Source organism: Pistacia vera, unplaced genomic scaffold, assembly GCF_008641045.1.
Source record: "Pistacia vera cultivar Batoury unplaced genomic scaffold, PisVer_v2 Contig437, whole genome shotgun sequence".
Lineage (NCBI taxonomy): Eukaryota > Viridiplantae > Streptophyta > Magnoliopsida > Sapindales > Anacardiaceae > Pistacia > Pistacia vera.
Window position 1 is genome coordinate 802647 of NW_022196265.1, and position 27226 is coordinate 829872.

The 27226-nt window shown below is 35.4% G+C and overlaps 4 protein-coding genes and 2 pseudogenes across 4 annotated transcripts; 4 read left to right on the top strand and 2 right to left on the bottom strand.

The window, feature by feature from the left end:
- Positions 1-846: 846 nt before the first annotated feature.
- On the top strand, positions 847-2053 carry LOC116144068 (glyoxylate/hydroxypyruvate reductase HPR3-like; the record flags this gene model as incomplete). Its single annotated transcript, XM_031429523.1, has 2 exons — positions 847-1200; positions 1529-2053. Coding segments are annotated over 2 exons (879 nt in total), but the record flags the coding sequence as incomplete, so codon positions are not given.
- A 331-nt stretch (positions 2054-2384) lies between these two features.
- Positions 2385-3757, top strand: LOC116144069 (annotated as a pseudogene).
- Positions 3758-6852: 3095 nt separating this feature from the next.
- On the top strand, positions 6853-8518 carry LOC116144034 (glyoxylate/hydroxypyruvate reductase HPR3-like). The gene is made up of 2 exons (XM_031429491.1): positions 6853-7374; positions 7811-8518. The coding sequence occupies exons 1-2, from the start codon at positions 6910-6912 to the stop codon at positions 8330-8332; spliced, it is 987 nt and encodes a 328-aa protein (XP_031285351.1). The 5' UTR covers positions 6853-6909; the 3' UTR covers positions 8333-8518.
- Positions 8519-10029: 1511 nt separating this feature from the next.
- Positions 10030-14557, top strand: LOC116144070 (annotated as a pseudogene).
- Positions 14558-17484: 2927 nt separating this feature from the next.
- Positions 17485-22579, bottom strand: LOC116144027 (polygalacturonate 4-alpha-galacturonosyltransferase). Its single transcript, XM_031429482.1, has 11 exons — positions 22246-22579; positions 21989-22155; positions 21141-21175; positions 20945-21004; positions 20685-20822; positions 20496-20562; positions 20372-20415; positions 19843-20177; positions 19341-19698; positions 18535-19122; positions 17485-18161 (listed from the first exon to the last, which is right to left on the bottom strand). Exons 2-11 carry the CDS (start codon positions 22137-22139, stop codon positions 17886-17888), a joined length of 2052 nt encoding a protein of 683 aa, XP_031285342.1. The 5' UTR covers positions 22140-22155; positions 22246-22579; the 3' UTR covers positions 17485-17885.
- A 494-nt stretch (positions 22580-23073) lies between these two features.
- On the bottom strand, positions 23074-25965 carry LOC116144039 (histone deacetylase complex subunit SAP18-like). Its single transcript, XM_031429495.1, has 6 exons — positions 25810-25965; positions 25409-25441; positions 24827-24937; positions 24159-24254; positions 23532-23606; positions 23074-23444 (listed from the first exon to the last, which is right to left on the bottom strand). The coding sequence occupies exons 1-6, from the start codon at positions 25948-25950 to the stop codon at positions 23412-23414; spliced, it is 489 nt and encodes a 162-aa protein (XP_031285355.1). The 5' UTR covers positions 25951-25965; the 3' UTR covers positions 23074-23411.
- Between the last annotated feature and the right edge of the window lie 1261 nt (positions 25966-27226).

Consider the following 27226-nt stretch of genomic DNA (forward strand, 5'->3'; position numbering starts at 1 on the left):
TAAAAGGAGACTCCTCAATAATTTGGGGTCTCGCACACGAGAACAACAGTTTGTTTCCTTACTAATTTTCTTTTCATTTTTGAGAGATCTATTTTCTTAATTTAGCAAATCTCACACTTCTTTTTAATCAATAATTAATATTAATAATAGTAAACATCCAAATTTTACATTCAAATCCTCATAAAATATTCATCCATATCAAAAGTTTCATATACAGTGTAAACTTACATAATAACTAAGATGAAAAGTTAAGGATTAGTAATCCTTTTTAAAAATCAAATGGATTCAATCTTATATATACGCAAGGAATGTAATAAAAAAAGAAAAAAGATGAGTTCTTCTTATGACCTCCCCTTCTATGCGCTGCAGTAATCATTCATCTAACATTACGACTTTTACCATAACGATGTTGTTTATAGATCAAATTATTTCGTGAATTGGATTTCATTTGATTGTCAACGGCTCTATTACGTGTGCTTGAGGTAGAAGTTTTGTATAAATGTATCGTCATTCCATTAAGTATTTTGATTTAAGTTCTTTTCTTTCTAAGAGGTGGAATAAAATAACCGGTTGAAGAAAAATATGAACACTATGAATGAAAAGACACCTCCTTCATGATTTAAACTATTGATGGAAAATATCACTTAGGTCCATCAAGAATCCTAGGCTCCGTTTGGTTCAAGATTGGGAATACTACTCTTGATATTCCCAAAAAAGTTAAATAGTAAAATACCCAAAATCTCTCATTTTTGGGAATACTATTTTCAATATTATTTAATTTTTTTTAAACCCTCTAAATTTGTTAATTTAATTAAATACCCCTAAATATTTTTTTTAAATTANTTAAAAGCATGGGAGTCACCACTCCCTCTGCATCAATACTTGACCATCAATTCACAATCAGTCAAAGCCGTCCTTTCCGCTGGAACCACTCCTATCACGCCTGACATTATCCGGCTAATACCATCTTTGGGAATCATCGTCACCACAAGCGCTGGCCTAAACCACATCGACCTGCAAGAGTGTAGACGCCGCCAAATATCCATTGCCACTGCTGGAACCTTGTATTCTGAAGATGCTGCAGATCTGGCGGTTGGACTGCTCATCGATGTATTCAGAAAGATTTCAACTGCTGATCGATATGTAAGACGCGGGCTTTGGGCTAGTCAACGGGATTATCAGTTTCCTCTTGGTTCTAAGGTTCTCTTTTGCATCTCTATTAACTCTTGTCTGTTGGGGGAAATAGTTTCTGTGATAATTTTATTCAGAAACTTTTAAGATTTTTGCTAGAATTTGTACTACTTACTCAAACGCTTGTGATTGAGTTTGTAATCAATAACTTGAACTTGATACTTCAATTTGATCCAAAAACAAGTAAAAAGTCCAACATTAACATCTATAGCTAACTTTGTGTACTATGTTGTAATGTTAAAGATGTAAATATGGAATATCAGAACTTTCAGACCCTTGATAAATCATTAACAATTAATCTCCTAACACTTTATGATGTTCATAATTGGAATTTCAGTTGGGAGGCAAGCAAGTTGGCATTGTTGGATTGGGAAGCATTGGCTTAAATGTGGCAAAAAGACTGGAGGCTTTCGGCTGCAATATATTGTACAACTCGAGGAAAAAAAAGCCATCAGTTCCATATCCATATTATCCAGATGTTTGTGATCTGGCGACTCATTGTGATGTTCTCATCATTTGTTGCGGATTAACTGATGAAACCCGCCATATGATTAACAAGAAAGTCTTATTGGAATTGGGGAAGGAAGGAGTCATTATTAACGTTGGACGTGGGGCTGTCATTGATGAGAAGGAGATGGTAGAGTGTTTGTTGCAAGAAGAGATAGCAGGTGCTGGTTTGGATGTGTTTGAGAACGAGCCTAATGTTCCTAAAGAGCTATTTTCATTAGAAAATGTTGTGTTGTCACCACATAGAGCTGTCCATTCAGAGGAAACATTAATGGCTTTGTGTGACCTTGTGGTGGGGAATTTTGAAGCTTTCTTCTCAAATAAACCCTTACTTAGCCCATTGGTGGAAGATTGAATGTTGGATTTCTGTCTGGAAGATACTTCCTTTTGTCTTGCTCTCACAAAGTACTGTAATTGGCAAAATGACAGCGTCATATTAATTATTTCTTGCTGAACTGATTTCCATGAATGACATCCATGACATAGTTTTAGTAGTTATAAACCAAATTTGCATTATTCCTCTCAAAATTCCCAACCCTTTCTTTTTCCATTTGATTGTTTCCCCTGGGATAATTCACATAGAAAGTTATCCAATAACAGAGCATTGGTAATTTTGTTTAATCCCATCTCATGATCCAACACACTAATTTTGGAGTGACGTGATTAACACGTTTATACTCTTTAGCATGCGTTTATTGAATATTGGGGAGGATGGTCGGTCATGTGTGCTTATAAATACAACCCTATCCATTGAGTTCCTTGACTCATCTACAGAGATTCTCTATTCATCTTCTTTGGTTTCAGCATCCAGGCCCTGTAAACCATCAATGGAAAATCATAATCACGAAGCAAAAACAAACCAAAATTACTTGTGCAATAGCCTCCCACAAGTTTTAGTTCTTGAACCACCACCAGTATTCAAATTTCATGGTGACCAACTGTCAAAAAGATTCCACTTCTTGAAAGCATGGGAGTCACCACTCCCTCTGCACCAATACTTGACCATCCATTCACAATCAGTCCAAGCCCTACTTTCCTCTGGAAGAAATCCTATCACGTCTGAAATTATCCAGCTACTACCGTCTTTGGGAATCATCGTCACCCCAAGCGCTGGCCTAAACCACATCGACCTGCAAGAGTGTAGACGCCGCCAAATATCCATTGTCACTGCTGGAACCTTGTATTCTGAAGATGTTGCAGATCTGGCTGTTGGGCTGCTCATTGATGTATTCAGAAAGATTTCAACTGCTGATCGATATGTAAGACACGGGCTTTGGGCTAGTCAACCGGATTATCAGTTTCCTCTTGGTTCTAAGGTTCTCTTTTACATCTCTATTTACTCTTGTCTGTTGAGGGAAAGTATTTCTGTGATAAATTTTACTGAACAAAACTTTAGAATTTTTACTGCAGTTTGTAGTGGGTATTAGTTTCAGACGGTTGAAGAAATTGGCCATTTAGTAAATTAAATAATCTAGCATTTTTATTCTAAAATCATTTATCAACACTTTTTGAAGTTCATAATTGGAATTTCAGTTGGGAGGCAAGCAAGTTGGCATTGTTGGATTGGGAAGCATTGGCTTAAATGTGGCAAAAAGGCTGGAGGCTTTCGGCTGCAATATTTTGTACAACTCTAGGCAAAAGAGGCCATCTATTCCATATCCATATTATTCAGATGTTTGTGATCTTGCGGCTCATTGTGATGTTCTCATCATTTGTTGCGGATTAACTGATGAAACCCGCCATATGATTAACAAGGAAGTCTTACTGGCATTGGGGAAGAAAGGAGTCATTATTAACGTTGGACGTGGGCCTATCATTGATGAGAAGGAAATGGTAAGAGTGTTTGGTGCAAGGAGAGATAGCAGGTGCTGGTTTGGATGTGTTTGAGAATGAGCCTTGTGTTCCTAAAGAGCTCGTTCAATTAGACAATGTTGTATTGTCACCACATAAAGCTGTCCATTCAGAGGAAACATTAATGGCTTTGTGTGACATTGTGGTGGGGAATTTTGAAGCTTTCTTCTCAAAGAAACCGTTACTTACGCCATTGGTGGATTATTGAATGTTGGGTTTCTGTCTGGAAGTTATTTTTTCCTCCATTCTTATTTGAAAGCTTTGTTTCCTTTTGTATGTGGAAGTGAGAGTATTAAATTGCTCTCACATAAAACAAGCAGTGGTCATAAGTACTGTAACGGCAATTTGAAAGCATCATGTTAAGAAAATTATTTCTTGCTGAACTGATTTCCATGAATGAGCCAATCTAGCATCATTCCTCTCAAAATTTCCCCCTGCTTTTTCCATTTTGATTGTTTCCCCTGGGACTATTCATATAGAAATTTTCCAATCACAGAGTATTGGTAATTTTGTTTCATCCCATCACTGTGATCCAACTCAATATATATTTTTGGAGTGACTGCTCGGTACTAAGAGAGCTGATGAAATAGAAGAGGAAATGAGACGATTAACACAAAAAAAAAAAAAAATGTTGTTTTATGATCATTTGGCAGTTTCTTCTGTGTGCGCCATAACTGAACCTGCTTTTCCCTTAATTATAGTGTCAAAAACAATTTTCTTTTTAATCTAGCATACTTCTGCGACGGAGTAGCTTGGGAAAATCATTTATCTTCTTTAATGTCCTTGAAGACAACTCACTAGTGGAAATATCCACCATTTTCTTTGGAAGTATACTAGGAGGTTGCTGCGGATTGGACCTATTGAACTGATCAGCTTTTATTTGATTTTGTCCTGTTTGATTGGGTGTTGCGTCTATGGCGATCAAAATTCTTTAAAAGAATGAAAGAACGCAAATGAGAGAGATTACAGTTGGCGAATTATGACTTGTGACCTCTGATAGAAGAACTGAATTATAATGTATTAAGCGCTTTTTTTTTTTTTTTTTTCCTTTTTCAGGTGATAGGCGTCCGGCCAGTTTGTGTGGTTATTCAGTACCCTTTTCAATAATACGTCTAATAATTTCTCTCCTATCACTTTCCTTCTTCTTGTTGCTGTATATCTCGTTGGTACGCATCTTCTCTTTGTTTCCAGAGCCTATAGTGAGTTACAGACCGAGAGCCTATAATGAGTTACAGACCGAGTTTAAAAAGATCTCAAATTTTTGATGATTTTATTCCCTCTCCCCCACCTCCAGGTCCATGAGATTTTTTTAAATAGATTTACAAAAATACTATTAGACCTACAAAAGTTTATAATTTTTTATCTAAACCGGTCCAAAGAGCCCCAAACAAGCCAAAAAGGCATAAATTCATTATACTTTTTTTACATAAATTTACAAAAAATTATGTTTCATATTTTCCATTTACACCCCTAAATTAACTAAACTAGCTATATAAATGTCTAAAATTTCAAAACACCCATTCAATCCCTAAAATAATGAAAACATTGCATCTCTACCCCTCTACATCGCCATAGTGTCGCTGTTGGCATTAAAGTGATGATTCTGATCAATTTTCTCACCAAAATTGATCAGATTCATCACTTAATCATTTCCAAAACGTTTTTTCAGCATTGACAACCCCCAATTTAGCTGATTTTTGTTGATTTTCGCAACCCATTTTCATTTTTCATTGCGTGCGATAGCCATTTCTGGCATGTATCCGCTGTCGTTGACCTTCCCCAACACCACCATCTTCCTCCCCTTAGCCCCCTTCCCAAAACCCCTCACTTACCTGACCCTAGTAGCCCGTCGTCCATCACTCGCCCTCACAAGAAAAATTAGGTAATTTGACTATATTGTCAATTAAAAAAGATTTGGTTTCCAAACTTGAATATAAAAATTTAATTAATGATTTTGAATCTCAAAAGGCAAGAAAAATAATTTTAAAATAATTTTTTAATATATATTCATATTATTGAAAGGGTTTCAAAATAACTCTTATTTAGGGTCATAAATATTATTGAGACGACCCTGATTGAGTTGCTAAAACTTCTGGATAAGTATTCCACATCATAACTAAATTTTTTTTAGTTAAAAAATATCATTCTAGTTGCTGAAACTATTAGGTTATGCAATAGAAGAAATATGGGGTTTTGCTTTTGGCGGCAATATGCTATGGGTTGGTGGTCAAATTTCTGTGGTTAAATCAATCAATTTCATCAAATCATCAATCTCATAAATATTATATCAAATCTTATCAATCAAATCACTTTTTCTAAAAATATGGAACATCTAAGTCATACAAGTAAAAGGATGTATTCATTGATGAGAAAAAAAAAAAAAAAAGTTAGAACGGTGATTGGATTTATGATAAAATAGAATCTGGGTCGCGAAGAGACGCAGTGGTGGTTAAGACTTATGATGTCATGTTTCCCTACAAAGAATTTTGGACAAAAAAAAAACCAAAAAAAATTCGTCCATATTTGGAAGTAAGAAGACCGAGATACCCTTCATTAAGCCACACTAAAAATCTTTCCTCTTTACTCGCGATTGAAACATCCAAAAACCGGAGATACTTTTTTCGGCCTGCACACCACTTAATTGTTTCAACAGCCTAGTTAATGCCAAAAAGAAAAAAAAATAAAAGTAAAAAGTAAATAAATTAAAAATAATAATAATACGCCAAGAAAACTGCTGTGCAAAAAATACTTACTAATATCAGCAGTCAGCACCACCATCAAAGTTTGACAAACATTAGGCATCAAAGTTTGACAAACATTAGGTATTAAGTGTTAAAAACTTAAATTATCTCTAAGAGATATTTTATATTAATTATATCCTATTTTAATATAAGAATTAAAAAGTGGTCTTTATATATCAAAATAACTTACAAAAATATTTATTGGATTGACTTTAAAGACATAAATAAACATATTTTTTTCGTGAAAAAAAGACTATTAGATATATGAGAACTATATAAATATTTAAACTTTATTATATTTTCTTTGAAAATAAAACATTTTTCTATTTTTATATACTTTATAGGTAATATCAACAAAATAATTAAAAAATAATAAAATAAAAATCGCTCGTACCAACCTATTATTTACTTATGTTTTTACAAATATATACTATAATCTATAAAGTCTTCTGGTACGTAATTTCTAAGAACAATCAGCACTTTACATAGGAGTCATTAGGTGTCCAAATCAAACGTCACCATAAACCAATCAAACGTCCTCCGTTCTCCGTGTGCTTCGCAATCACGCATTGCGTGGGATAAAGGTGGTTTGGTGGAATAACGAAGATCATCATCAATAATGGAAATTGGCGAAGATCTCCCACCCAAAGATCTGCCAGAAGTCCTAGTGATTAAACCTCCACCGCCCATGATCCTTTTCGGGGACGAATTCATTGCAAAGAAATTCAAAATCCTGAAAGCATGGGAGTCACCACTCCCTCTAGACCAATTCTTGACTAATTATGCACATTCAGTTCAAGCCGTACTCTGCTCTGGGGCCTCTCCCATCAGTCCCCAAGTACTCAACTTACTTCCATCACTGCGACTTGTTGTGACAGCGAGTGCCGGCATAAACCACATTGATTTGCCTGAGTGTCGCCGTCGTGGAATTGCTGTTGCTAACTCCGGCAACGTGCTTTCTGAAGATGGCGCTGATGCGGCTGTGAGCTTGTTAATTGATGTTTTCAGAAGGATTTCGGCTGCTGATGGTTATGTCAAACAAGGACTTTGGGCTTCCAGAGGAGATTATCCTCTTGCTTCTAAGGTCATTATCTCTCTCTTTATATATTTATATATTTGTTTAATTCTCTTGGTCTTCTATTCTTTCCGGATTAACATATATTTATGTTCCCCGGAATTTACTTTTACAAGAAAAACACTAAGAAATTTTGAGTTATATGGTCATAGATATTAGTCAACAGGAGACATCAGTGATTTTAATATAATATTGGGAGAAAGAAATTCTATGGTTCTTTTCTATAAATACTCATTGACTTGTTGGTATCTAAGCGATTCATCCAGAACTCGATTGTTGACTGAACATTATCTAAAATAATGAAATCAATAAGTTTAAGTACAAGAATCACATGAGTGTCTAAGATGTCAGAGAATGTATATTAGTTATAAGTGAAGTGATATTCTTATAAATTAGTAAAAATCTGAGTGTCCATCCAATGTAGTGTGATTATTTGAATTTTCAGTTGGGAGGCAAGCGAGTTGGGATTGTGGGACTGGGGAACATTGGCTTACAAGTTGCCAAAAGGCTGGAGGCCTTTGGCTGTAATATATTGTACAACTCAAGGAAGAAAAAGCCAGTATCATACCCCTTCTTTTCCGATGTTTGTGAACTTGCAGCTAATAGCGATGCCCTCATCCTTTGTTGTGGATTCACTGACCAAACTCGCCACATGATCAACAGAGAAGTTTTATTGGCACTAGGCAAGGAAGGTGTAATTGTTAATGTTGGACGTGGGGCTATTATTGATGAAAAGGAAATGGTGCAATGTTTGGTGCAGGGAGAGATTGCAGGTGCTGGTTTGGATGTGTTTGAGAACGAGCCAAATATCCCTAAAGAGTTCTTTACAATGGATAATGTTGTGCTGTCGCCACACGCGGCTGTATTTACCTCAGAATCATTCCTAGATTTGTGTGAACTTGTGGTGGGGAACTTGGAAGCATTCTTCTCAAATAAACCATTACTTTCTCCAGTCACAGATGAGTGAATTGTGTTTCTATTTACATGTTTCTCTACTATATTTCATAGCTCTTTTCCTCCACTTATTGGATAACCTTTGCCCTTATAGTAGAAGTTATGCGGGGTCTAAGGCTATCCTGGGTTTAGGTGATAAGGATAAGCCACATGGGCAAATCAAATCAAAAGGATCTACTCTATTTCATAGCTCTTTTCTGGGAAGTGTAGCTTATTAGTGCCCTAGCTCGCATGATGCAGTAGAGCTGCAATTGCAATGTCAACTAATCCGACAGAATGCTCAGGTTTGTAACTATTATGGTTAACTCTGGTGCTTAAACAATTCTCTGAATAACCAAAGAGGAGAAGAAAAGGAAGATGATAGCTGTTTAATTGTTTGTATTGAGAAGCATTATGTGTTTGTAGAATTGCCTAAAAACCACTGTTAAATGCGGTTATACACTCGAGTATTTGGCTCAAGATTCTGACATACATAATGTATCCAAATGCCTACCATGCGAGCAAATTTACTTACTGCTATGATAAATTGTTAAATAAGAGGAACTGAGACAACAGTAGTCTAATGGGCCTTAATTTATATGGTGGGCATTAAGTTATTTGTGAAGAAGCTCTGGCATGGGGCAATGGTGGGCATTAAAATATGACCAAATTATATTTTAGTAGCAACAGTATCTAGCACAGCTCGATGAGATCCTGCTTCTATTATGCCAAATGCCAAGTCGGCCCAACACATTAGAGAAATTGGACTGACTACATTTGATTAAAATGGAATCATTATCTCTGAACAAACAAATCCAATTAACTAATGAATAGAGCTACACAGTCTTGTCATTTCTTTGTTTTATAAAGTTATGAAGATTGCTTTATGTATATATATATACGTAGACTAAGGTTGTTATATATTGTTGGAGATGTATAAATAAAACAATTTTGGATAGCGATTAGAGTGAGTAAAGGGACGTTTAGATTTATTTTATTTTAAGCCCATTGTAGAAACCGCTCCTGACGTTAATTTTTGTTGCTTCTTTTGTTCTTTACTTATATGTAACATGCATGCACGATGCCCATGTATGCTCTATTTTTTTTTTTTTTTTTTTTTGGTAACCATGGTGTCCGAATCAGCTTATACGTACCTCAACTAATCCCTAAGGTCCATTAAATACCTTACACACTCAATGAACCTAGTAAGACACAATTATGCATTGAGATAGATGATCCTAAGGTTTGAACCCAGTAAGTCAAGGAAGAGAGCATACCTCCTTGACCATCAAACTAACCCCTTGTGATTTATGTCATTGTTTTAAAAACCGGACCGGAGGGCAACCCGTTCTGATGGCCGGGTCACGGTTCAACCGGTCCAACTGGTTGGACCGTCGGTTGAATCGATGGTTTGACAGGTTTAAAATCTAACAAAAACACCCATGATAAATACAATTAGACCCTATAAGTTTGAAATCTAGCAAACACAACCCTGGTCAAATGCAAATCGGCGATCGATTGGGAGAGCAGCGACAACACACCAGGGAGGGTAGATCGGATGATGGGGAGGGCGAATCAGTAGCTAGCAAGTAGAGGCATCGCCGGAAAATGGCAGATCGGTGGGGGAAGTTAATGGTCGCGGTGGCTTTTTTTGGTGAGATAATTGGATCTTCGTGAACGACGGCAAGGGAGCTTGGGAGAAGGTAGATCGATGGCTGAGGAAGCCTGTCGATGCCGGAGAAGGCTGATCGACGCCGGGAAATGGAAGAAAAATCACGCGGCAAAGGTGGACGATGAAACATCACGCGACAGCTGGAGATGAAGCGTGACAGCGCTAGAGAAAGTCAGAACTCAGACGGTGGTTTCCGACAATAAGGGAAGGTGGAAGGTCGCCAGAAAAGGGGAGGTCATTGCCGATTTGCATTTGGCCAGAGGGTGTGTTTGCTAGATTTGAAACCTTCAGGGACTGATACGTATTAATCAGGGGTGTGTTTGTTATATTTTAAACTTGAAACAGTTAAAAAGAGTAACCCGACTCGGAGAAGGCCCCGGGTCCTAGTCTTGGACTGATCAGTCCGGTCTGGTTTTAAAACAGAGGTTCATGTATGCTCATTTTTCACACGCTACACTTGTGTATTTACTTTACTCGGAATTGAGATTGGAAAGGAGCCACCATGGCATTCTTATCTTTCCCAAAACTTTTGGAATTAATATTTAAATCTATTTTATTAATTATATTTCTTTGTTCGTTGGTGAGGCACCATGGATGATGGATGCATCATAGCATGAGAAGTTCTATATATAAAATGAGTGAAATCCAGATGGAATGGACGATACCCATCTTTAAGTTGTGAAAAATTTAAAAAAAAAAAAAAAAAAAAAAAAAAAAAAGCCATCATTTTCGAAACGAATACGGCAATAATTGCCACATTGGATGAAAATGATACAAGCTTTCTTCTTATAACTCTTATCGAAAATGGGTGGTTCATGCAACAGCAACTACAATAAGATTTTATAATATTATTGTTCGTTGTTGTTACTACTGTATTATTGCTGCTGTTTCACTAATGCTGTATTTTAGCTTCAGACCTTTTCATCCCCAAAATTATTCTCAAAGTATTAATTAATTAATAGTACGTAAAGTGATTTTTTTTTTGGTGGAGGGCAATTAGGTTCAAAAATGGAAAAAAAAAAAAAAAAAAAGAAAGGATACCAAAATGGGTGAATTAAGTTGATGTCTAATCAAGAGGGTAGATGTCTAAGAAAAGTGGTATGCCAGTTGCCTAGTTTGCTTCTTCACATGGTAAAGCTTAAATAGTTGTCGTTTGGCCTATAGATGATGGATCAAATATTTCACTTTGGCTTAGCTACTCCACCACTAATAATAAGTGCTCACATTTATGTATTATAGTTTCCTTTTGTTGTTGTCATCTCATTCCACTAAAAAATCTCTTCAATTTCATGGGGCGACTTTCTGCAATACATCATCCATTATGACGTAAATATATACTTAATCACTAGGCCTTGTTTATACAAGACGTATATATTACTGATGAGTTAAGGTAAATTAGTTAGGTAAAATTGATGAATAATACAGCCTTAATTTTAAAAAATATTGGAGTACAGATGCTGAATTTAAGCTTTGATAAGTTGTTAATGGAAAAAAAATTAATTAACTGATAGTGCATTGCATCTGCATGCAAAACTGGGGAAAGGAGTCAACATATTAGAAAAGGTAATTAATGAAATGAGTGAAATAATTGATAAAATTTAACGAAACAAAATGTACTGAAGCAATTTGATGTCCAGGAAATGCTAAAATTGACATGAACTCCCAACTTTCTTATCAAAGCATTTATGTGATACAGATCTTGGCCTGGCGGAGATTGCCTCAATATATTTATTGTTGGCCTTGTGTTGATATATTTTGGCGAAGGTTTTATGAATGGTACCAGTATCTCAATTAGTGTAATTAACAACAGATTTTGATTTTGTTTCCATCATCCTCTACCTCTTGGAAGAGGTCAGTGGGACTCGGAGAACGATCTCTGAATTCGTTCAAGGACTGGCCAATAGTATAGGGATGGACACACGCTAGAACATGAGAGAGTAATTATATAAAAGATTAAGCTTCGTTGGTAGCTACTGCTAGATCATATTCACATGTATGCTTAGAAATTAATATTAAATTGACATTTATATATACAGAGTAAGGGCACAGGTCCAGGTCCATGTGATATTGATGATGAGTGTTACAAATGAAAGCAGAATCTAGTTGGTGGAGATCAATGGCATCCGAGAAAGAGAACCTTCATCTTCATAGGTCCTCCACTTATTTTAAAACACACTCACTCAAACATATTATTGTAATTGTAGAACCCCACGTATTAATACATAATTTCTGTTCTTAATTTCCATAAGATTTCTTTTCTTCTCTATATATTGTATTAATATTTAAAACACGCAACAGTGATACAATAAGATTCTCAATAATTTGTTCACCGACCTCCCCAATGAACGGCCTTGGCTTTTTTCTTTACTCTTTTCTTTCCACTTCTTATTAAACCCTCTCCTCCTACTTAACTATCAACCTCTCTCTCTTCTCAATTCTCAAACCAAAACTCTCCTTCTAAGTTCTACGGTTCAATTAAGTGAGAAAAGACAGTGCACATTTATATTTATGTCAATGATTGTCGAGTTCTTCAAGTAGGCAATGCCGCCTCCTAATAATCCTTCTTTGCAGACACAAAGGATGAACATCAGCCTTTTGTTTTGATGCATCAGTTCTTCAATTTCAATCCACCATACCTTCAGAGTTTGTATGGCCTGACCATGAGAAACCAAGCCTTGAACCCCAGAATTGGTGATTCCTCCTATTGACTTGGGGGATTTCCTCTCTGGAGAACTCTTGCCATCTCAAAAACAACACGTCTTGTCAATGGGCATGCAGAAACATGGATTCTTTCGGTCGTAAATATGGTGTTGATTAAGCCTCATAAAAAAGGCTCACAGTACATGGACTTTTCTTTGGCATGCAAATCTCTCAGAAGCAAAAGGTTCAAAGACAGATTGGAGAACACTGTGGATATGCTAGTAGCTTCACTGGAGGTTCTCTTCTAAACTTCCATGGAAAGAAACACTTTCTTTTCGATACTGCGCTGACAAACAGTCCTCAAACATCGTGGAAGAATATTTCTCCAACACAATGGGCGAAGATTCAGGCAATTCGGGTAAGACATGAAGAAAATCATTTTATTTCCATAGCTAGCTAGCTAGGAGAAAAAGTATATATATATATATATATGTGTCATCAGATAAGCATAAAAACCTTACTGCAAAGTAAACGTCTATGCACCTCGCATCAACACTCTAAATGATTAGACAGCTGATAGTTGGCGGCGAATATAGGCATGTCGTTCGATACGTTAGAATTCATCTACAATGTATAAATTCAAACAAGTGTGTGCTCTTGTATAGTGTAATTTGGATTAAAGCGCTACAACGTTAATTAAGTTTCTAAAGTAATTAAATATTGCTAGCAAAACAACTGTCTTAGCTAATTAATTATAGATATCTTTAATTTACATGAATATGTTTGATGTGCGCAGAAAGGTGTACCAAGAATATTGTGAGGCCGTGAGTAATCTCTCCCTTGGGATTATGGAGTTGTTGGGAACTAGTCTAGGCGTTGGGCGAGCATACTTTAAGGAATTCTTTCAAGGAAATGATTCGATAATGAGACTGAATTACTATCCCCCTTGCCAAAAACCTAATTTGACTCTAGGAACTGGACCTCACTGTGATCCCACCTCGTTAACAATCCTTCATCAGGACCAAGTGGGTGGACTTCAAGTGTTTGTGGATGGAAAATGGCAGTCCATTACTCCTAACCCAGAAGCTTTCGTTGTTAACATTGGCGACACGTTCATGGTAAGTTGAAGTAACTTATGACTCATGAATATTTAATAATTAATTAGAATAAAGTGTGATTAAGCCGTTGTTGTTTTGATGTTTCTGCAGGCTCTATCAAATGGCATTTACAAGAGTTGCTTGCATAGAGCGGTGGTAAATAATAAAACTGTGAGGAAATCTCTTGCTTTCTTTCTATGTCCAAAGATGGACAAGGTGGTGACACCCCCAAGCAGTTTGGTTGATGCTAATAATCCAAGGATGTATCCGGACTTCGTATGGCCCAATTTACTGGAATTTACGCAGAAATATTATCGAGCCGACATGAAAACTCTTGATGCTTTCTCGCACTGGCTTCATGATCAGCAGCAAGTATTAAGAGGATAAACACAAAAATTTAAGGGTTATATTACCGTTAATGAGTTAACGTGTTTATTAATTATCTGTTTGAGGACCACATATGAATATGAAGGGAGAGATATATAATGTGAAAAGGTAGAGGACTAAGAGGCTTGGTGTTGGTGGTTATATTATCAATGGTGAAAATACTAAAAGAAAAGGCAACAGAAACACCAAAAAGAGAGGTCAGTTTCTGTAATTATCTGTTAGTGGGTTAGTGTTGGAGAATCATATATGAAAGAACCATATTTAGGAATAATTAAAGAGCTGAATGCATGGGCTCCATAGCGGTTCATATTTTAATGCTGTTTTAATACAAAAATGGGTACTCGGCGTACTTTTGTTTCTGTCCACCAGCAAAATTTCTAGGCTCCTCTCCTCTCCCTTTACGTACAATATATTCTGCATGTAAAGTCTTTTCTTTTACGAATATATATATCTATAAATTTTATGCCCAATCATCACCAACAAAGACAAGATGCTCTCAATGATATTGTTTATCTAATTATGTTACTCTTTAGTCTTAGATTCATTCAGTGTGCATGAATTTGTTATTTAATAACAAGTTAATGTTGCTATATTAGATCAAAAATAGGCATTAGTCCATTAATTAATTACTCAAAAAAAATATAAAATAAAAATGAAACAAGAATATACTATACGGATTCTCTCCCATAGATATATTGCATATGAAATGGGAAGCTAATTAATTATTATTTATTCTCATTGTAAAGAGTAGTCCCAGACAAGCGATGGGCTTCTTTCCTTCAGTCGCAAATTAAGAGACACAATAAGATCCAGTGAAGAAGTTAGAAGTAGAAGAGCTGTCTCCCACAGTTATCTCTCAACTTTTTTTCAATTTCTATTACATTATTTAAACAAGTGAATGAAGTCAGCTAAAACAACATGGTTGTGATGGAGGATGTATTTGGTATGGAATCTCTCAGTTAAATGTTTAATAAAAATTTGAGCAATGCAATGGATTGGATCGTACAAAAATGGAAGATTTTTTTAAAGGAAATGAAACGTGTTGTCAAGAGGAGGGATAACATGGAACCTCTGTCAAGCTTAGGTTAAATATGCAATAAAGATTAGTTTGATTAGATAATTAAATAAGAGAGAGTGAATTAAGTAGCAGTAAGCTCTAGAAATGATGATGATTTTTTTGACGATATTTTATGCATTCAGGGAACAATGAGCTTTTCCCATTATTCCAAGTTCCCTTTAAGAATCCATTTAGTCAGTGGGGTTCTTGCAGTTCCCCAACATAACTTTGTAAAGAAGATGGACCAAATCATTGAATCACAATCACCTTACCAATAGTTGTTTGGACTTTGGATCTCGCTGCTTTATATTTAGCTAGCTCAGGCTATTTATCATATGGTGCCTGGACAGCCACGTCATCCCTCCCCATTGTCCAATCAAACCAACTATACACAGGAATATATGTTAACCCATGTGAGCATAGTTTCTATACACGTAACCACGATAAATATATACCACATTTACTTTCCAGCGTTCAAGAGAATATTATTTTTAACTACAGGCGTAAAGTATAATTAAGCAAAATGTAAATATCACACAGCTTCACTGGGACTTAAAATTATTGCGTGGTAACTTAAAGCAAATAATAAATATATAGAAAATTAAAGAATATGTATAATAAAACACCAAGATCTTTTTAATAGCATTGACCAGTCCACAGGAGACCACTAAAGGCAACCATTACCAACAAGTGGTGGTTTGTCAAAATGCCCTGGCCCTGCTAATCAAAGTTGTTGCACATGCTTTCTATCCTTACTCTATGCGCATACATCTTTTACATACACAAGAAGATTCTGAAGACAAACAACACTTTATATTTACTCTCTTTTTTTCACCCGATAAAATCGTAAGACCCGTACCAATTGGCATTGACAACGCTTTCACTGTCTATAAAATAATTATAATGGGGAGCAGAGAACTGATTCTCGAATTTGTTGGAAAAAAACATTCATCCATCCATCTGCATTTGTGTTTTGAGTTTGGATTCAATTGAAGAGTAAGACTATGATCCTGATATTGATTCTCGAATTTGAAATTTTTCAGAGAGAACAGGCAGGTTCATGTAGCAATCACAACCAGAGCGAAGGCGGGACCGGCAATCCTAAAATGGCAATTCATGCTGAGGTACTGATTAGAAAAGGATGTTCTCAATGGATTTTTCGAGACTTGAAAAGAGGGTCCACAATACGACACGTCTCTTCTTTCATTTCATTTAGCACAGCTGACTTCCCAGTAATTTATTTATTTTTATTAAATAACTGTTGGAATAACATAACGGCAATGACAAAAGTAGACCCTGATTCTTAAATGGCACCATGTGCCAGATTTCGAGTGGGACATAATAATCTAATTTTCCGGCTAAAACTGCCACCATTATGAAAATAAGATTCAAAAACGTAAGCATCTGATCAACTCACAGCTTTCTTTTCTCAAAAAAGAAAAAAATAACAATAGTGAATAAAAAAAATCGAAATGATTAAAATGAAGCCTTTAAAAGACCTGAGGAACCCATTACCTTCAGCAATTACTTGGAGGCCTTGTCCTCAGATTACATCTGCTAATACAAGAAAAACTCTAAACTGAATTTACCAAGCAGTTAAATACTATAATAAATCCAAACGTCAATTAAAAGAACCTCTAAAACCATAAATTAAAAAAAAATGTCGAGAGCTTATAATCTAACAGACGAACAACCTATAATCAAGGTAAGCCAGATTCCTAACAGCATCACCCCAGTAGAGTTCCAAGTGAATTTCGTGGAGATGCATTGAAAAAGTCCTAAGTCCTCAAAGGTACTGGAAATAAGTAGCATTTATGCTTTGCCAAAATTCTGAAATTAAAATCATAATTCATCTGTCGCTTCTATTTGAATTAAAATTGCTCATAGACATCGGTGGCTCATTGCTGTGCGTTAAATTGTTAAGTAGCGTTGCTCTAACTATATTCTGACCTTAGTAAGCAACCTGAGTAAACACATAGATCTCCTTGTAGTGTCCTCACCAACCCCAATCAAATGAACTCAACATTATATCAACTTCTGAAAACAAATTAATATATATATATGTATATATATATAGCATATTTTGTCAAACCTCAACCTGGTAATGATAGCTAATTTTACATGACGATTTCAAAACTGGAACTTGGTGCAAAAGGAACTTTGATCAGAACCATGCACATTGAAGCATGACCTAATTGGGTAGGATAATACACAGAAAATTTATAAAAGGTTAAGGAATATGCATTCCTTTCAAAGCAGTCAGGCTCTACAAAACCAATCAGCAGTCAGTACACTATAATGATGGCTGAAAGACAGCGAGCCCTTGACCGAAGTAAAGATATAAAGACCTGACATGTTATATTCTTTTAAGCAAGATCTGTTTAATAAATACAGAAAATTCACATTTATATGAGGTTCACTATTTCCTGTTCAAATTGACCTTCGCTCCAACAAAAACCAAAATAAAACAATAAAAAAAAGAGAAAGAGAAGAAAAAATCTTATGGTGTTTCTACAGGTCAACATAGAATTTGTTATCTTGTTTCAGTAGATGAGTGAGAACGAATTTAATGAATTACAAAGAACAGTAAACAATGTGGGATAGAGTGTACATGCAGCATGAAAAATTGAACCCTGTCCCTTCTGATGCACTAAACCAATAGAAATTGACCCTTCAACTGTGAGGAGAGAAAGAAAGAGAGCATTTGACAGTACCTTAATTCCCATACTCAGGTTTATTCACTTAGTTTACAGTTCCGAAGGTAGGGATGATCATACTTAATGTACTTGGTCCAGTATGATCGATACTTTGTCATTGCCAACTCCAGCCATGGTTTCATGTTACCATTATAGTGGACAACTGCTGCACTATCAATCTCTGACCGATCAACGCTAGGATTGTAACCCAAACCAAGCACATGCCATGATTTCTCAAGTGGATGAGTCAGACCATAAAATGTAATCAGTCCCGGAGGCAATGTACCCAGCTTCCAAAGTGCCCTATCTTCATTCTAATTAGGGGGGACAAAAAGAAACATTAAAAAGAAATCAGTATGTTGTAAAATTGTACTTGCTCTTTCGTTTGTACTCTGTTTAAATTCAACATGGTGAGACCAAAAAGTTTAACTTTCAAGGTCTCAATATTAATTTCAAGGCCAAATGATAACAATCAGTGTACAAAATCACGTCTACAGATATATGTGATTAAAAGAATTAGTTTGAAGCAGTTCCAAGATAATTAATGAGATCAATTTTAATGTAGAAGTTGCAGAACTTCCTTGTCACAGTTGAATAAAAATTATATTTTAGCATGCATAATAATCTTTGTAAATGGAATGAGAAAAGAAACCTGTTTATGACAGATCAGAGATTTCAAAGACTAACCATATTTTGCCACTTGTGATATATGCCAGTTATATCCTTCTTTTTCCACTCCTTAAGATCAAACATATTCATCCCGTACGCCCACCCACAAGCATTTGGATCAAAGTTTCTTGCAATATGTGGATTTGTAAAGTTTAGGTACTTGTCGAAACGATGAAAGCTTTCACCACAGGTTTCTACAGCACCATTCACTTTTCCATGAAGATCCACTGACCACAATTTGGTCAAGTCTTTTTGGACAACAATATCATCATCAAGAAACAGGATTTTGTCCAACTTAGGATAGACCTGAGGGAGATAGAACCTGAGGTGGTTAAGCATTGAGAGATACTTTGGGTTACGATACTTCAGATTTGAAGAGCCGGAAGAAAGAGTGGTAGGATGATCTGCCTTGAAATAATACTCTTTCATTGCGGCAGATTCAAGCTGTCGCAAAACTGGGCAGTAGGATGAGTTAAGCCACTTAAATTCATCAACATTTTCCACGTGAATAGTGGCCTTTCCAGGAGGGTTGAGAAGAAACCACATATTCATCGCTGCAAAGTTGAGTTTATCTGTCACAAGGTGGAAAACATGTTTTGAGGAATCCTGCAATACAAGGCAAGAAGCATATTCTAGTCAAGATCTCATAACTCTCAAGTTCCTTTGCAGGCACATGACACTTGCCTAATGGTTGGAGAGCTCAGTCTCAAATGAAATCTAAGAAAATGAGAAAAACATAAATAATTGAAAGGTGTTTCAATATTTTAAACCTCAAGAATAGAGAGCACTTATGACAATATAACAGACCAAGCAGTGCACATCACCTTGGCATTCATGATGGTTGAGTTGACAACAACTGATGCAGCCAAGACATTATCAGAGAAGAGGGCATAATGATAGAGACTTGGGTTTTCCAAATTCTCACTTCTAGGAAATTTTCTTTTCTCCAGAGGAAGAAGATAGTATTCAATGGTAAGGCGCATAGACAAGCAATGGATTCCATTTGGAATTGTTTTGGCAGCTAACTGACTCAGAAATGTGCTCTGCTTCTTTAAGCTTCTGACTTGTTCGTCTGCTGTTTGAAGCATAGCTCTCAGCTTTCCAGTAACCAACTTACAGTCATACAATTGCTCTCTTGCTTTTGACAGAACCTGGCCCATCGCTTTAATTTTCTCAGGTGCACTAAACAGGCATTACATGTGGAATGTAACAAAATTAACAAGTGCCAGAACCAAAGTAAATAAAAAAAATTAAAAAAAAAAAAAACCTAGAAAAATGCAAGCTCCACATAATCCAGTCAACATTAAACATCCAAAATGCACCTACCTGTTATGTAAATCTGCATCAGTTGTTGCCTCTCCCACGGCACGCTGACTCTCCTTGAGCCGTGTCTGTAGTTCTTGCTGTAAGTCAAGTTTGTTCTTCATCTTCGCAATACTTAAATATACTCTTGCCATTATCATCTGATCTCGCATCAGCCGCACAGTAGAATCAGAATTCTCATTCTCATTTTCTCTCCTCCATATGCTGTATTTTCCCAGGACAGCAGAGTCTACAGATTTGGAGCGTTCAATGGCTGCATTTTCCAGCTTCACAATAGCTTCATCATCTTGTCGCAACAACTCAGCTGCCCGCTTTTCACGCCTTTTATCTCTCAATTGCTGCATTATGTCTCAAAGAAACACATTTTACAACTCAGAGAATGATTAACTTACAACATCAATACCAAAGTTATGGAATCAAATTGCTTTCTTTCTGAATTGATATCATAATCACATCAAATCAATGAGATACATTTTAAGTGATACAAAAATCATATGATAATTAAAACATGCAGGATATGGAGACCATTTACCCGTCGATATTGCTTTGCAGGTGTATCAATGAATTGAGAATGATCTGTAAGGTACAATCAGATCAGCCAACAGGCAAGAAAGTATCAAAAGTAACATTCACATAATCATAACAATAGACATTACCAGCCAAAACATTGTCACGTTTCCCCTTGGGTGTTTCTCTTCTCACATTTGAAGCTATCTGATTTGGCTTTGAACACAATAACAATCCAGAACACCATTGGGGTCAGCAACTACAAGGTGATAAGTTTGCAGCAAACAATAATTAAAAGTGTGCACTATATTAAACCAAAACAGCCAAGTTATCCTAACCTTAGAAGTAGTTGCATCACTCTCAGCATAAGTCTCTACTCCAACAGATCTCCATGAAGCAGACATATTGTTTTTTCTCAGAGAATCAAAACTCATGGGGCCCAAATCGACTGTGCTGGCCTCAATAACATCAATTACCTAAAAAATTGTTAAATTAGTGTGCCACATTGTTAATAAAATTGATACCAAGAAACTGCAACAAATTTTAGAAATTAGGAACACAAAGAACTTGTAAAAAATCTTCACCAATTTGCACTTGCCTCTTTTGAGAAAATAGATTTAACATATTGCAATGCCAACCTTTCTCTCCAATGCACAGTCTGCACCATTCAACCAAAACTTTTCCCTTATCAGTAATTCTTTCATCCTTTCCCTTAGCGCAGGAAATAAAAGAGAAACCAGAATCTATCATCCGAAAGATAACCATAAAACAGTACATATGTTTGAACATGCTACCTGCTTGCTAGAACCACTTGCAGTATCATTTTGATCTGGAAAAAAGTAATATTAATAAGTTTAAGTTAAGACAACCACAAAACCCAAAAGAGTAGAAAAATGAACATGGAAAGAACACAACAATGTATACATTAACAGTTTTCACATCAAATTATACAATAGTTTCTATTGTAGAGCAAAAATGTGTAACAAAACATGATGACCGAATAACAGTACTAAAACTATTTCATTAGTGGCCTAAGTATCTGCAACGTTAGTATAATAATAGTTAGGTAAAATAATTTATTACATTGCGATTATGCATACACCTTTAACAATTTAAGAAATTATATTGACAATATTTTAACTAAAACTTGTTTATTTCTTTGACAAGAAAATCCTTTCTAAAACTACTACTCCATTTCATTCCTAAGTTTGTAGGATAGCTTCTACCTTAACCAATTTGAAAAACTTCAATGCATATGTCAGCTGATAAACGAAAATATTGATCCAATAAATTTGTAAAGTGTCAATATTTCTGTAATTCTTGTCAATTCGAGCACCCAATATTTTCCTAGTAGAAGCAAAAACTGCATACCTTGAACTCTGCTACTAAAAAAAAAAAGTAACACACAAATAATCGGAAAGCAACAAGGTACCAATTAGCATTTTCCAAAAAAATAAAAATAAATAAATAAATAAAAAGAGGCAGTTGACAATAGGTCCAGAAAGCAAGCGAAAAACATTAAAAAAGCAAACTAATGAAAACTAATGAAAACCTAAAATGTACGAGTGTGAAATAATTGAGATCTGGACACACAACTAAAAATGGAGAAATTAATGACTGAATTGAAGAGAACTAAACTAACCAAACGATGTAGAAGTGTAAAGCCCTCGGCCGACAAAGAAGATTAACGGCGCTAGAACTGAGAAGAAAATGACAAGTACGATAGGCAATCCAGATCCACCGCCTTTTTTCCTATGGAAACCTGTACCGGATAATCCCCGCCTTAACGTCATTGCCTATCAAAACCTCCTGAAATCAAGTAAAAGGAAAAAAAGAAATTAAAACAGAGACAGAAAGTAGATAGAGAATGTTTTGAAAGAATGTGGAGATGAGAAGTACAGGTGGCTGAGTTGAGAGATCTTGGGAAATTGAGAGGAATTGATGCTTAATTTCACTACTAAGAGTAAGAATCGGCAGCAAAACATCAGAAAGCGTGTAGACGAAGAAAAATGCGGATACCAGTGGAATGTAATATGATTGAGAGCCAATTTAATGTTTTAATGTATTAACAACCAAAAATGGTATGGAAAGAAACAACCGATCTTCACTTTCGGACTCTCGGTACCTATAACTATTCTTTTCTTGTTCTATGTTGGCATACTATGTAACTATATTTTACTTTCTTTAATGATATCACATGACCGACAATCAACAAACGGCGTCGTTCTAAAGTCCACTATGCCTTCTGCTGGTTTCTTCTTTTTCAAATTTTGGAAATAGGACAAGGAACTCATCATCAAATTTATCACTTACTATTTTTTAAATATAAAAAATTATTTATTTCCAAATAATTATTCACAGTTGCATCTAATTAACAAGATAAAGTCTATAATCAAACATACAAATTTAATGCAGTCTCAATCCAAGCTAGTCCAACAAGCGTGACTAACAAAGATGCTTAGGCCCATCTATTAATAATACTTGGCCCATAAACATGTGAATGCCTACGACAGGTTATGTGTCATTTCAAAATTAAAATCTTATCAAGTGGATTTAAATTTCAAAGCTATCAAGAATTATCTATTGCGCAAATTACAAAAGGCTCCCTGTTGATTCTGATAACCCGGCCTCATTTTAAAACACTGTTGCGTCCAGTAGTTGAATGGAGTAAAGGTAAGAGTTATACAGGTTCTAAGAAAAATCGTGATGGTGGTGAAGATGTGATGATGTAAGAACATTTTAGTCAAGTTTTCTAGTTAATTAAACCCTCAAGGGTTTTGTAAATCATTTTTACACTCAAGAGTTTAATTTTCAAACTGATAATAAAAATCATCTAACATGGCCAATTTCTTTCTTAATGTTCTAAAAATTTCACTCACTACAACATCAACACATATTAATGACCCCATACATGATACACCTCAAGCGCACGGTAATGCCAAAGATCCGCAAAAATTGCACACAAGGCCTTCAAAGATAATCTTTCACAATCACGACAACCAAGTAGTCTCCACAACCAAGATACCAAAAGTCGGCAAAAGAGTTGTCACGGTTGAAAACTTCTTTTACAGAATCGCCACATCCAAGTAGTCTCCAATCTGAATACGAAGAATATGAAGTTAAGAGAAAAAACTGAAATATAATCGAGACAGACAACGTAAAAAAGGCAGTTTGCTTTCCTTTACCTCAAAGCCAAGTTCAGCCAATGCTTTGCCATCATCTAGTCGCCTTCCATTTCCATACGAGAAGGTCTTCCCCACCTTCACAAACCAGTAAGTAAAATCACACCATTATTTGTACCCATTTTATTCATGTCATTCCAATGATTTGATAAATCACATTTCAATAACAATTTAGTCCAACATTACAAAGTTATCAAATACTCTTTCAAAATACACTATGTCCTCACTACCAACATCATACAGATCCATACGAATAGTAAGGTGAGAGTAACATTTCACCAATTAATCAAACCATGAAAATTAGCCAACTGGTGACAAGCATGCATAATCTTTGACTTGGTGTAACTCTGACAAACAGGAAAAATCTACTAAAAAGGTCCTGGAACAATAGAGTACCCCTCTCAACTTCCATGCTCGTGAGCTTTGCAGAACCAAGCCTAGCAATCTCTCAAGCTTCTTTTCTAGGTTATGCTAACTAACACAATCAACTTAAAAAAATTTAGTGAAATTTGACTTGTCAACAATTTAAACAAACAAGGACAGACATTTCTGTTCATTTGTATCCCTATATTGATAGTAGCCTAAATGAGAAAAAATGTAGGAAACAGGTTTATAGAGAAAGAGACAAACCTCTCTCAGTACAAAACGACCATTCTTATCAGGATACACAAAAGCAAAAGACAGTCTCGCATCTCTTCTTCTAGCAGCCGATGCTACTTCTTTGACCTGTTAAAAAAGTGCAGTTAATTAATGCAGCAGAAATAACTAGAAAGAAAAAGTTAAAGGAAATTGTATACACACACACACACTAAGAGGGGGCAACCAAAACATACTCATCTCTTGCAAGTTTGCAATATTCAGTAACAATTTCAATGTGATAAAAGTATGAAGCATTGATAATGTATTAATGTCAATAGAGATTTACGGGTTCTCTCAGGGCACACTCCCACTGTAATGCCAATACAAATAGGTCCACAATTTGAGCAAAATAGCACACAAGCTTCTACACCAAGATAAAAGAAATTCTTTTTCGTTCTCATCTCAAAGATATTAAACCATGGACTCCATAGAAACTCTGAAACAAGTTACCATAATCTGAACAGCCATAAGGTTCATTTCATGAAATCCAACCACTTCATATTCTATCTCATAGAATCTACATGCACAAGCTCCTGAAGAAGGTTTGTAAGTTAACACAATTCCTTCACCACACCAAGAAAAAGGGAGGGAGGGATGAAAGAAGACACGAGTAAATGGAAAAAGATGAAAGGACAATGCAGAACACTGTTTCAACATACCAGATCAGTTAACTCGCGGAGAGTAGCATCCTTCCATGTATAAATTTGAACCTCATCCTTAGGCTCCTTGCCTCTCACTGCAAAATCCTCCCTGGAATGATGACCCCCAATCTGGAGAGCTTTCAATAGGTGAGTCAAAATGTAACTTTCAAAATTACAATGCATGGACAAAATTAAAAAAAAAATGGTTACAAAAAACAAAAATGGCCGTATTTATTTCCAAACCTGTTGCTGAAGGCAAAGAAAAAAGTGAGTATACACATAATTTCAACAAATTGGAGAATAACATGTGCTAAAAATAGGCATCTAGGGTTCATCAACCATTCCAGTTAATACAAAGTTTATATGTATTGCTGACTGCAAAAATAATCCTTTAAGTAGTGAAAAATAGAAAAATAATATCATACATAAAAAAAATAAAAAAATAAAAGAATTGATCAACCAACGAATAAGACCTAAGAACGTGCAGAGCAATGAATAACCCACCCTTTAAAATGCAAGAATGAATTTTGGAGGACAACAAACCGTGTTGACATCAAAGAGGCCAAAAAGTACAGTTGATAATCTTAAAAATAGACATACCTTAGTAAAAACTCGAAGCAATAAAGGACAAGTCTGCACTACAAAGGAAAAGGAAAAGGAAAAGGCATATTAGCATTGCATAAATATAAAACACGAACCCAAATAATTTATAAATGGTAACCGAGTATTGACTTACAGAGCTTATTTAGTCTTTAATATTTAAAAAATAATAATAATAAATAACGAAAACCAAACTGGTACCAGAAGAATGCTGTTTCTAAAAATTAAAACTCCAAATGATGTTAATCAAAATAAACATTAATCATGATAAGTTTCAGAAGACAGATAAGAAATTGAACATATACATTACATTTAAAAATAACCCTACACTTCAAAACCCTAAAATAAAAACTAAAAAGCATATGAAAGAAATAATTGAAATACTATTAAAGAGCAAGAACCTTCTCGCGATCGACAGGCTCGAAGCGAGGTCGAGACTGTGGAGGGCCCCTTGGAGAAGGATACATCGGCCTGCCTCCTTGTCTCCTTTGTGTTTCTGTTACTCCCGCCATCTCTCCAAGTTTCCGTTTAACTCTTGTCATTGTTAGTTTTATAGGCTGTGAATGCCAAACAAAAATCTGACACGGTGACTGATTCGGTGCATAGCTCGCCCAACGAGATTTGGGCCCTTTGGACTTCAAGGACCAGCCCAATAAAGACTTCACAAAAGTCTCTGATATATGGTCAATTCACTTTAATGTCGGTTCCATAACTCAAAAGCATTAACCTTCCAATTATAGTTAAACCATAAAATCAAAATGACAGATGTAGCAATTCATTAGTATAATTGACCATCAACCTAATACACGAAAGATGGAAAACAATTCTTTCAACTGACGTAACCCAAAACAATCTTTGGTTCATCATCGAAATATCTATATAATCCTAAAGCCCACCCTCTCTATTGATCATCATTTAGACTCTATGTAGGATGTCACATAACTCTATTAATATATGATTGTCATTTAGGATTTCAGTTGCAGTTCTATAATTGCAATTTATTAGTATTAATAGCACATATTAGGTATTCAAAAGTCTAATTAAAAAATATATATATTCATGTTAGTATCTTCACATTCACCTAAATATTAATAACAATTAAATAATAACATTCCAAAGGTCTCAAGAAAACTTTGTTTATATGTAAATTGTTATTTATTAGTATTAATAGCATATATAGGGCATCCAAATGTCTAATTAAAAAATATATAGATTCATGTTAGCCTCTTCACATTCACCTAAATATTAATAACAATTAAATAGTGACATCCCAAAGGTCTCAAGAAAACTTTGTTTATATGTATAGATTAAATATTCAGTTTTTCATATGTTTTGAATTCAAATTTGAATTGATTTTACTTATGCTTTTAGAGATTGTTCAGTGTAGAATAATTGGTTGTGTACAACGGAATTGATGACTTGAGACCGATTCTCTTAGGCATTCTTGGGTATTAACTTTTATTCTCTGTTATATGTGATTTTACCTATAAGAACTGGTTTAGCAATTACGTATTTTGATGTTTATTTGATCGTGCTTTTGAATTAGATTGATGTTCGATGTAACAAAAGGGAAATCTCATTATAGTGTGGGAAGAGATTACTATCATTTTGCTCGAAGGTTTGTGGTTTGTTCTTTCACCTAAATGCTATTTTTTTTGTTTCTAACTAAGTTGTACATAAAAATTTGAGCATCTTCAAAGTTCTTCGAAGAGCCTAAAATGTTGTTGGATTCATTATATTTTATAAATTATGTCTCTAGACCTGCTCTGATAGTCTTTTCTTTTCCTTGCAAACTCAGATATGCTTCCCATGTATTTG